The sequence below is a fragment of the Patiria miniata genome, unplaced genomic scaffold, assembly GCF_015706575.1.
Source record: "Patiria miniata isolate m_02_andy unplaced genomic scaffold, ASM1570657v1 HiC_scaffold_25, whole genome shotgun sequence".
Taxonomy (NCBI): domain Eukaryota; kingdom Metazoa; phylum Echinodermata; class Asteroidea; order Valvatida; family Asterinidae; genus Patiria; species Patiria miniata.
This window is the reverse complement of record NW_024037064.1, coordinates 10,655,691-10,668,139: the sequence shown is the minus strand read 5'-3', so window position 1 is coordinate 10,668,139 and position 12,449 is coordinate 10,655,691. Positions and strand designations below refer to the sequence as shown.

The following is a 12,449-nucleotide window of genomic DNA, read 5'->3' as shown; positions in this document are numbered from 1 at the left end:
AGACAAAGGCCTTCATTTGTTTTTATTCATTCCCTGTTATTTGTGAGCAGACTTGTGATTTATTGAGTGTGCAAGTTATCCCCAAAACTGACAAGATTGCAGGGGAATATGTGACTTATAGTATTGCGACATTGTTTTCGAGCAACAAATCAGCAATGTCCTTTTAAAACATCTATTTGTATCTCACTGACTTAGCCTTTTCAGTTTAGAGGAATAATTTTCTGTTTTGAAAATGTTCCGGAAAAAAAATGGCACAGATAAAATAAACATGTGGACCTGAACTTTTCTCAGAGATCATAACCACTACTGTTGGGTAAAGACAAACGTGAGAGTCTGTGACTAGTGTTTGGTACGCGCACGAAAATGTTCATCATATGAAGAGTTTATTTCCAAAATGCAATATACCCATTTGAAAAAAAGTGAAAAATGTTCAGTTATGAAGCTTTCAAAAATAAGAACAGTATAACAGCTATTTATTAACTTCATTATACACTATAGTGTATTCTCGAATTGTGTTCAATATATAACATCGATCGAAACTGACGTTGGGAAAGCAGGAGAGGGAGGAATTCTAAAATGTTACAAAATGGTGTTTATCACGTTTTGGAAATACAATCTTCATATAAAAGAGTGAATATGAACTGACAAGGTTGCACACACTCTATTGTGGATAAACTGGGCTGCAACTTATAATGAGATTTTTTGTTATATATTACCAAGTAAATTGCACTGTTCTCCAGTGTAGCCAGTGTCGCACAGACACACTCCCTCACTACAGTCACCGTGAACACAGGATGGGAAACAAGCTGAAAGACAAAAACTAAATGCAATGATTACACTATACGAGCTGATGTTTCTGCAGCATGAAATGAAGAGTTGTACCTTAAGGAGAATACACTCGCAAATGTGGATTCGTAATTTAAGAATTCACGAGGCGCGAAGCGAATTCGTAAATTAAGAATCCACACTTGCGAGTGTATTCTTCGACTTAAACCATTGCGTCAACAGAAGTATTGAAAAAAAAATGTTGCAACCTGACGCCACTTTTTTCTTCATATATCATCTCAATGAAGGTCATTCGTTGCAAAAATGATGATAAGACATGAATCTGGGATTGAGGAATGTTTCCAATTTTGTTGGGAAATACTTGAAATGACTCTCCATAGACTTTGTACACAAGCGCGGAAGTGACGTCAGGTTGCAACATTTGTTCCTGGCGTGTTTAGCATGTGCATCGCCACACCCGTACAACCAAATCATTTTGTGTGTATAGACTCCTTACGTCAAAATGGATAGTTCAGCCAACGATCTCTTTCTGACTAAAAGTAGATTTTGCAGTGACGGCGAAGAATCTGAGAGTGAAGAGGCATTGGTATTTTTCGGAAAGCAAACTTCACGCAGACGGGTCTATTCTTGCTCATTATGGAGAACAATTGTCCGACGTGTTCAAAGTGTGGATTTGTAATTCCGTATCCACACTTTACTAAAGATTCGTCGTTCCGAATCCACACTTTGTGACCAGTGTAAGAGATTTGTCGTTCCGAATCCACACTTTGTGACCAGTGTAAGAGATTCATAGATCCGAATCCACACTTTTAACAATAGTGTGACGTCATAGCAATGGTTTAATCTATGTAGCTATTTGTGTATATGAAACCAAAATTGGGAAAATGTCACAGCAGCGAATACACACCTCTAATGTCACAGTAGAAGCCAACATATCCCAGGTCACAGTGACAGATTCCATCTAGGCAGCTTCCACCATTCTGGCAAGGCGGATCGCAGATTCCATCTACACAAGATAATTCATACACAGAATGCTTGAACCCTTTAGTCACTGTAGCAACCACACCGCCCTGCCTTTAAACTGTAGCGCCCCAAACCACCCGAGCACTCCATGGTTTTGTTGATTCTTCAGTGATTTGAAAAAAAACACACACTGTAATACAATATATTGCAGGCGCCAATGGGACTGAACACCACTTCATCTTTTTTCCTTCTTTATTTTTGAATTTTAAATTTGTTGATTGCAAACTTTGCTATTTTGTTCAACAACTTACTAGATCAGGACAAATCACAAGACTTTCTGAACTGTTATCCCACAATCCTGAGGTGAATGCCTGGGGCTAACCTCACACCCATTGGGTGCGATTCTAATACCCTCACACCTCACATTCGTTGGGCCTCGCACTACTGAGGCATGTCTGTTAAATTTTGTCTACAGAAATGTTAAGCCCCACACTCCTGACATGCAAGTCCTACACCCCTAGCGTGTGGTCCTCAAACCCAAGCTTCATACCCGTTCGAAGCAAACCTCACACTCTTTTGGCCCAAACCAACTAAGGTACAATCCTCACACCCCTGGGTACAAGCCTCTTGATCTTAAGGTACAAGTCTCAAACTGTATGGGTGCAGTAATTAAACCCCTTTGGCCTCACACTTCTGAAATGCAAAAAGATGGTACAAGTACCTTACAAGCCTCCGACATTTGGGGGTTCAAGACTTTTGTTGTAAGGTGTATGCCTCATATCTCTTAGACCTCAACCTAACACCTTATTCCTCATACTTCATATCTTGGACCTCACACCTCATACCAATTCCCAGTGGCGTCACCAGACTTTTCAGTCTGGGGGGGCACAGGGGGGGGGGGGGCACCAGCATTTGATGGGGGGGCACTTAGGTGGATACGGATCGCCGTCCTGGGGGAGGGGTCTAATTTTCGCATACGGAGGATGGGCTAGATGCAAAATGGTGCCACATTTGATGCTAAATTCGATCTGAAGATATCTCAAGAAATTGCTATTTTTGAGGTAATGATTTTAACAACGCGCAGAATTTTGCAGAGGATAGGGGGGCACCAGCATTTGATGGGGGGGGGGGCACTCGGGGGGGCACTAGGTTTTCCAGGGGGGGCACGTGCCCCCCCTGGCCCCCCCTTGGCGACGCCACTGCCAATTCCATACCCATACAATTCCCACACTTTCGTGGGTTCAAGCCTCCACTTTGCAAGGTGCACACCACATACCAAATAGAACATCAACCTGCACACCATATTCCTCAACTCTAACTTCACATCTCATACCTCATACCAATTCCATACCTGTCCAAGCTTCATATCATACACGGTCAAGAACTCAAGTTTTTAAGGTGTACACCTCATACCTCTTGAAACCTCACACATCGTACTATATTCCTCACACCTCACAGCTTATACCAATTCCATACCTTCAGTTTGGCACTGAGCTCCTGAAAAGCCAATCGGACAGCGGCATTCCCCTTGCTCACAGGTTCCTCCATTCAAACAGCCACAGGGGTCGTTGGTTAACGCTCGGAAGTCTATGCAAAAATATCAGGGAGTAGAGAAGGGAATAGGTTGAAAACTTTTAACGGGTACAGTGACCAGGTACCAATTCCATAGGGAATTCACATTGCATATGCTTTCAAGAGTGTTTTTAATTGTACTGGCGCCCTCTTTAGCTCAGGCACAGAGCTGATAGGAGCTAAATCAGTTGAATTTTGCTATCCTTACCGATTTCACACCTGTCGCCTTTGAAGCCGTTCAGACACAGGCAGATCCCATCAGCACAGGTGCCGTTGTTGGCACAGGCATAGCGACAGTCCTTATCTAAAAAAATATGATAATATGAATAAGATAATGTTCACCCATCCACTGATCTATATCTTGACATGGTAGCTGTCAAGGTCACAGGCTGAAGTCACTAGGGCCGCCATGTTGAGAGGCAATTCACAATGCTATGTGGTGCCACAACTAGCTGGAGTCCTGTGACTAGTACTTGTGCTGCAACTAGTTCCTAAGAATATTCACACAAGTTGAGAACTGGGCAGAGAGGTTGAAATGAGCGTTTGTGGGTATTAGGAAATAGAATACAATTCTCCTTACAATACTGTTTGTTCCACTTCAAACAGACATTCCGTTGACAAGTTATGGCTGTTTAAAGTTTGCATTTATTGACATGTCAACAAAGTAAAATACTGAGAAAAGGTCATTAAAGTTTTGAGTTTTGAATTCGTGTAAATGAAAAATGCCAACTGTTTCTTCTTAAAAACAGTGTTATGAATAAATCTGAAATCAAAAAAATTTCAACCCCATTCAGTCTTTTCATAGTTCGACACTACGGCCTGTGCCCAGTTCCGTCTCATTTTGCCAAAACGCCTCATTATTTGGAATTTATTAAATGAGCATGAATAAAATAGTTGTTTGAAATAGAATTTCATCATGCATATCTGCTCCCAAAGACTGAGTAAAAATCCACCAATAAGAAACTGCAAGAGACTAACATTGCTCAGAATGTTTTCTCAGCAAAGATAGACCTGCATGTTGTCTCAATGAGTGCTCCATTAATTAATCAGAGATATTTCCTAATATCTACATATGGCAAAGTCCACTAGTCGGGTAGGCGGGACTCTTGATCACACGACTACCCGACGAGTGAATTTTACTAGTCGCACAGCTCTAGTGGGAGATTGACTTACTGTTCATTTCTGGGGGTGACATTTCGCAGCGATCACCGGTGAAACCTGGGTAACATTGACACTGGCCGTTCACACACGCGCCTCCGTTCATGCAAGGTGGTAGACACTCAACACCTGAATGCATACGGAAAAAGTAAGCAAAAGCTTGAGTTGATACGGTGGTGCATCAGGCTAGTGTTTATCTCGTGTTCCCTCGGCATGGAAAGACTGAGAATATTTCTATTCCTCCCTGGATGGGATGCAAGTCCATCACAGGTTACTCCGCAGCTACTGTTTGCACCTGTATTAATTCTTCTGTGTAGTATTGGGATTCCTGAAGCAGCACTTCTCTTGCAAGTAAAAGCTTGATATGGTGCAGCAGGCTAGTGTTTATCTCGTGTTTTCTTGGCATGGAAGGACTGAGAGTAACTCTATTCCCTCATGGATGGGATGCAAGTCAATCACAGGTTACTCCGCAGCTAATGTCTGCATCTGTATTTATTCTTTCAGGTAGACAGAGGTAAGTATTGGGATTCCTGATGCAGCACATCTCTGGCATGTATGGTCAAGCCACGACGGCAGCAGACCAAGACCAAGAGCACACCTCATCCTCTTTCTAGAAGGCACTACCAACAAGATGAGGTGTGCTCTTGGTCTTTGGTCTGAGTGCCACAGTTCTTAACCTTTGCCTAGCCCCTTTTTGCTAGGATCCATCCTCAATCATTTAAAATCCTTCAACAAACATCATGTAAAAATTGGCTACAGCCTTATTAATCATCCAAAATCATCTATTACTTATTGCATTTGGTTCTGTGGAGGGGTAGGCGTACCACTGCCTCAATCCTTCAAAATCCTCCAACAATCACTGTAATACGTTGGGGCAGTGCGGATAATATCCAGAAGCAGTGTGGATCATCTCTAGTATCATGCACGCCACAATTATGCATGGCTGAACATAAACAATGCTGGGTACAGTTAATACCTCTAATCAAAAAAGAGAGTCATCAGGCATTTCAACCGTATATCTAAATTGAGCGTTGTATATACTCTTCCTATACTGGACCTTATAAACAAAAATTATCCTTAGGACTTACTGAGATAGTAGGTGACGGTGCGTGTGCCAGTTGAGCAGTTGTAGGTGCCGGAATAAGCCGGTTGGAAGTTTGTAATGGTGAGCAGGGAAGCTGACGGCGAGAGCTGTCTCACCCGGACATCATCGCCAACAGCTGGACTGAAGATGCCTATTCAAGAGCAAAAGATCTTGGGTTAGGTGGAGAGTCGAAGAAAAGTTTCAGAGTCTCAGGTCTCAGAATGCACAACATTCTATTCAATTGATTTAGAATGGTTAGTCACTGGGACTTTGTTTCATGCATCTGGTGTCCACAATGGCTCAGATTTAGCCCATTACTGGGTAACTAAACATGATGAAGGCCCCTTCCATGGCAAAAGAATTGTGCTAGCTATTGTCCACATAATCCGTCACGGGGACGTTCCTTGTACAATAGCATGCACAATGGTTTCTACATTGAAGGGTGACTTGTGAGTGTATAGAGATGACATGCAGCATTGTTTTGCTTCTAATTTTGCTTTGATACAGCCTAAACACCCTCTGGAGGGTTATATAAACATGCAGGCGTAGTGCTGGCAGCAAGGGAATCTAGTTGAGAGGATGAGCATGGTTTATGAGGTCCTTAACATCCATGGTCAACAAATCTGATTTAAAGGTATCAGCAGTAGTAGCTTCCTGTGTGGAGAGTGCAAGAAGGTTCCACTCTGGGATTGTATGTGGAACAAGGTAACATTTGTTATAAGATTTAAGGCTTTGCATGGTGGAGTATCGGTATCGTTTCGGTTTGCCGTAACACCATGTGGTAATAACTACTGCTTAGAAGATATTTAGTTCTGAAAAGAACTTGTCCTGCTTATTATAAACTTTTGTTAAGTAGTTTTTGTTCTGATGAGAACAGTCCTAAACTTAAGGAGTAGCATCTCCAACTCTCTTCAGTCTAATGACAATGACTAGAGCAGGCTAGTCAAAACGTTGAGAACAAAGACAAGTTCTTTTAGAACTTAAAGCAGGAGTGTTCTTATCAGAACAAAAACTACTTAGCGAAAGTTGATAATAAGCAGGACAAGCTCTTTTCAGAACTCAATATCTTCTAAGCATTAGTTATAACCACATGGTGTTACCGCAAACCGAAAGGTAAAATTTGTTGCAGTCCTTTTTGGTGTGAAGTCGAATGAACATATAGAATTAGGTTTGCAACCCCTAGTTGACCTGTTTTTTGGGGGAGGTTTGTCATCCTGGAAAGCTACCATGCTATTTATGGCCTTGTATAGGAAAGTTAACCTACTAACTGCCCGGCGTTATTCCAGAGTTGGCTAGTCCAGATTTTTTTGTTTTTAAGTTCAACAGCCAACAACCAGACTTAGGCACTCGGTCAGTCAATGGGTTTATGAGTCAGTCACGTACAAAGAGGCTGTACAGTACTTAAATCTGTTGTCAGCTGTCTTTGTTCTGGTTCACATGCTGGTTCAGGCGATGATGTCTTCACGCACTTCAGCTATGCGCATGAACCAGAATACATGGCACATTTTGGTACTCTATGCCCTGACCTTAAGCCAAAACTTACCATCCACTGGGACACCAGGCAAGAGCCGCGGGCTGACTGGCTCCGGAACCTCCCATTGTGCAAGCAGGGGTGTTCCCCTAATGGCCTCGGCAGCAGTGGGTGACTCAAAGACCTCGCAGATGATTGAGATGGTGGTGCCTAGTGTGGGACGCTGGGTGGAGGGGATGCTGAGACGTATGACAAACTCATCACCAACTGCAAAGGTATCACAACATTACATTTACAAAATCCCATAAAAGGGCGACAGCTTTTTGTAAGTCTCGTCTGGATAAGGGCGACACACCTCATTGGTGCGACAATTTGGTGTAGCCCAATTGTTCAAACAACCCTTAGAACAAAGAATTTTTGTGTCTTGACCCATCCAGATCAATTCCTCGTCGTCCAATTAGCCTAAATACCAAATTTCGTGGAACAAAGGATTAGGCAAAGTTGGGCAAGGCGACGGTTTAGGTTTGTGCACAAGTCTTTGGGAAAGAGGCCCTATTATAGCTTTAGTAAGAATTATATTACTAAATGCACCATTAGGGAGACACGTTATCGTAGTTTCTTCGATAATAGGGAGACACCAGTGTTAGGGAGACACATTGCTGTCTCCCTCATGGCACAGCGCCCCTTTAGAGGCAAAATTTTACAGTCGCAATCAGGTTATATAAGGGCAACTGCCTACAGAAAAACAAATCCAAAGATTATACAGGGTTAACATGTTTTATTAAATACATTTCCACACTTCCAAATTACGCCTTTATGTTACGTGGCACAAATGTAAAACCACTTCTGCAAGTACCTGCTATCTGACAGAAGCTTCCTTGGAATCCGTCCTGACACACACAGTTGCCGTTGTCACAGTAACCGCCGTTCAGACACCTGACTGGGCAATAGCTTACTATGTAGAGAAAACAAAATACATGCAGCTAGATATTAATCATAATTCTATTTGATGCAATAACCCCAAACAATTTCTTCTTCCTTACAAGTGCAGACTTCACGGCTGAAGATAAACGCACTGCCAGAAACACCGGGGTTAACCCTTTAGCGATAAGTGTTACTGGATTTTCTAACGTGCATTATACAACGCACGGGACCTACGGCTTTACGTCCCATCTGAAGGACGAAGCAATAATGGTTAAGTGTCTTGCTTAAGGACACAAGTCACATGAAGTGTCAAGATCAGGACTCGAACCCACACTTTGCTGATCAGAAACACCAGAGCTTGAGTCCGGTGCTTTTAACCACTCGGCCATGACACTCCACAAATTTCTGATTCATCAATATTGAGTTATACTGAAAAACTACGATGCGAATTAGCTGAATTGGTGTCTCCATGTTTGCGTACAAACCTGTGGAAAGTATGAAACTTCGTGCGTGTATAGTAAAGCTAGTTGTAGGTTCAGGTATAGTGAATATGGCTTTGTCTATCATTAAGCAAAGAAAATGAATGAAACAAAGAATCTTCTTCTTTTTTGAGTAAATAAAACTATGGCAAATAAATTTACAGGTCATCAATTAGGAACCACAGAATGAATTTATGTGAAAATTCTACCATTACGGGATTCTGTGGTGACAGGTTTATTGTAGAATTTCTGCACTGGTGCTTGGGACTGGAAGACTTGGGATTGACTTGTGAAGACTTGTGGATTTCTTATGATTTGTGAAGCACTTGCGATGGATTTGTGATGATTTTGTGATGGACTTGTGATGGCCCGGGATTTTGACTTACATTGTAATTGATAGAGAGGACTTGTGATGGACTTGTGATGGACATGTGATTGACTTGTAATGACTTGTGATAACTTGTGGTAACCTGTGATGGATTTGTGATGGACTTGTGATGGACTTGTGATGGACTTGTGATAGACTTGTGATGGACTTGTGATAGAATTGTGATGGACGTGTGATGGACTTGTGAAGGATTTGTTATGGACTAATTATGGACTTGTGATTGACTTGTGATGAATTGTGATGGACCTGCAATGGACTTGTGATGGACTTGTGATGGACTTGTGATAGACTTGTGATGGATGTGTGATGGTTTTGTGATGTGCCTGTAATGGATTTATAATGGACTTGTGATGGACTTATAAGTCTACAGCTTTAATATTAGACTAAATTAAATGGCTTACGTTTGGTCTCACAGTAGTCTCCCGTATACCCAACAGGGCACATGCACATGTTGCCATGACAGACCCCACCGTTGATGCAACCTGGTGCACATTCAGAGGCTACAACATGAATAAAATCAAGATTACAGTACAGGTTATACCATTTTATTGTCAGCTGTGATGCAGTCCATGGTAGAATGTACACCAGAGGTACCAGTTGCCTCCGAGGGTGAACAGAACCATCGGACTATACAGGGTGGTGAAAACAAAATAACGGAATGGCCTTCTTCCACTACCCTGAGACTCAAACCAAATATATCAATGCATTGATAATCTGGATAAGATAAAAACCAAGATCGCCCGATTCGTTCCAGTAGTTTTTGTCCTAGAGCCTATTTTGTGAAGCAAGGTGGGGATCATTTTGGATCCGATGAATTACTAAACCGCGCCTGGGAATTCGATTTACAGTAATTGATAGAGGGATTGTTATGTAATAATACCCACATGAAAGAAGCGTGCTTCACAAAATAGGCTCTGCAGCAAAAACCACTGGACCAAATCGGAATGTTTTGGTATCATAATTCTTCCAAAAGGATTCTTCATCAATTGGTGCAGGTGGTTTGAGTCTCAAGGTAGTGGAAGTATGCCGCTCCGTTTTTAAATTTTTTTTTCTTTTAGACCACCCTATATAGAGAGTTTTTTTCCCAGAATGTGATATATCCATGTGAAAAACGTGAAATATTTGCATGGTTATGAAACTTTAAGAATAAAAACAGCTGTTTTCTAAGCTTTCTATTTCGCTTTATTATATTCTTTAATTGTGTTTAACTCTATCAGTCATCCAAACTGACTTTGGGCAGCCAGGAGAGGGCAAGTTTCTAAAATGTTACAAAATGGAAACAATCTCTTCATATTGTAACAAACAAAAACTGTTTTATTTTACCATGGCATAATTTTACCGTGGCATAATTTTGATAACTATGTTCAGCATTTGAGAATTTAGTCAGTCATTCTTTGTGAGACACACAAGTTTTTTTTTTATTTTATAATTCTGAAGTCCAATACTTCAATCATTGATATGCATGTGTCTGTGTTACGCAAGCGCAGATCCCAATAGACAACTACAATTTCAGTCATGTTCCCTGTATCCAATAACAGTAGTGAATGATACTGGTTTTGTTGTGCTTTGGTTACATTGATTTGAATGGGAAAAAATAAAGATGGCGGCAACACGATTATGGTCTATTGTGCAGTCTGTAGAACACATGTACATTTTAGCCTAAGTTGTGTGGTAGGTGGGTCTATTTAAGATGTTTTTTACAAAGCAGCGGGTATAAAATTTATCAATTTTCTTTGAGAAAAATGAAGGTGATATACCTCCAGTACTTCAGTCGACCGCTTGGGTGAAAAGTGACAAACACTCAGTGGTAGACTGTACTATTTATCTCTCATGTTTCTGAAATTTCACATATTCTCCTGATGCCTTGATACAACGATTCAATACGATGCATTGGCTTGGAAGTCTTGGATTGCAAGACTTATCGCTGCATTTTTTCATACTGGCGAACAGGTAGCACCGCACCTTTTTTAACATATCTAACCTTTTTTGCCGGTATGGAAAAGACGCGGTGCTATCTGTTCGCCAGAATGGAAAAACGCGACATTATTTCATGACACCTTTATGTATTTCGTCTTCTAAACTTACCGTAAACCAAGAGCGATAGTGTGATGGTTGGCCCACCGGTGACGGAACAGCGGAATTGGTCGGTGTCAAAAACTCGGAGATCACGGCCGATGAATAGTGTGGTGTTGGGGCTGATAACCTGCTGAGAAAACCGGCCTTGTGCTGCCAAAAAAATAATAACAAATATTATCAATGATATAAATATTGAAATAGTAATATTAATTATGGTTAAATAATGTGAAAATACTTGAGCCTTTAAATATTGCACTATAAAGTCTGTATGTCTGATGGGACTGATAATCTGCTGTGATAAAACTGTAACTCCATACCAAGTCTGTCGGTATTTTGTTATATTTACATCATAACAAAAGATCTTGTTAATTGGTATAAAAATATTGTAATAATACGGTATTACTGAATACCCCAAACCTACGATTTAAGGTTGAGTACTTGAAGAGCTTTTTTCCAAAATGACACATATCCCATTGAAAAAAAGTGAACAATTGGCAAAGTTTTGAAACTGTAAGAAATAAAGACAGCATAACATGTACAGTTATTTCTAAACTTCACTTTTTGCTTTATTGTATTCTTAAATTGTGTTTAACAACATAAAACCTGTCCAAACTAAAATTGGGCACCAGGAGAAACGAGGGTTCTAAAGGTAACAAAATGGCATTTATCGCATTTTGGAAATGAAATCTTTTATTTTACCAATTAAGTTCCAGGACTTTAAACAGGTTCCATCTTACCATTTTCCACAAATTCCACCTGGCCGCCTATCCTCCGTGAGTAGTACCACAGCGGGGTTCCCTCCACAAGGGTTGAGTTGGTCTCGCAGACATAGTACACAGTGGTGCCCTCCACGTTGTTGCCACCAGTTTGGTAGATGCGGATCGGCCGGATAAGCGGGGAGGCATCTGGATGCAATATTACATTATGTGATGCAATAGAGCTAAATGAGTCGTTTGTCTGAAATTTTTATTTGGAGATTCAGGCCACAATAGGGCCAGCTTCATGACATCACTTCATCACTTCTCTTGGTGATCCGACTTTCATAATTTATGAACTAAAGATGGTACCAGCATGCAGTTTTTACAGCAGTAATGCTGAGATTGTGCTCTTTTAACATATGTAATAAAAAAAAATTTGACCAGGGTCGACAAACAACTCATTTAGCTTGATCCCATCACATATGGGGTTGATTTTTGTATCCATCTATTGTTTAGATATAAGGGCTTGTTTTTGTATTTTTCTATGATTCTCATATTTTTTGCCTCTGAAATAGGGTCAGTCGGTCAGCAAAATATACAAATCTGGCGAAAAACAAATTGAAGTTGCACCTGCATGGATGGCTAAATTAAATGATGCAAAGTATTGTCTGCAGTTTTATTTATGCAGTGAGATTATCGGGGGGGGGGGGGGGGGGGTATTTAACACCCCCCCCCCCAATGTTTTGTAAAGACTGCTCTTTTCTATTGAAATGCCATTTTTCACCAGCTGTTAACCACCCCATATTTGCGAAGAGTTCCCTTCTTTTGTTAACAATTGCCCTTTAAAATA

At 41.0% G+C, this 12,449-nt stretch overlaps 1 protein-coding gene across 3 annotated transcripts in view; it reads right to left on the bottom strand.

The window, feature by feature from the left end:
- LOC119732952 overlaps positions 1–12,449 on the bottom strand; it is a 243,974-nt gene that overhangs the window by 185,437 nt on the left and 46,088 nt on the right. For all 3 annotated transcript variants that reach the window (XR_005271660.1, XM_038206534.1, XM_038206535.1), the window contains exons 32-42: positions 11,639–11,806; positions 10,911–11,051; positions 9,227–9,325; positions 7,891–7,989; positions 7,107–7,301; positions 5,568–5,714; positions 4,495–4,608; positions 3,530–3,625; positions 3,226–3,336; positions 1,694–1,792; positions 717–806 (exon numbers count right to left, since the gene is read on the bottom strand). Coding sequence is in view for 2 of the 3 variants with exons in the window: in XM_038206534.1 (XP_038062462.1) it covers positions 717–806; positions 1,694–1,792; positions 3,226–3,336; positions 3,530–3,625; positions 4,495–4,608; positions 5,568–5,714; positions 7,107–7,301; positions 7,891–7,989; positions 9,227–9,325; positions 10,911–11,051; positions 11,639–11,806 (1,359 nt within the window). In the remaining variant the exon portion in view is untranslated. The remainder of the gene's footprint in view (positions 1–716; positions 807–1,693; positions 1,793–3,225; positions 3,337–3,529; positions 3,626–4,494; positions 4,609–5,567; positions 5,715–7,106; positions 7,302–7,890; positions 7,990–9,226; positions 9,326–10,910; positions 11,052–11,638; positions 11,807–12,449) is intronic.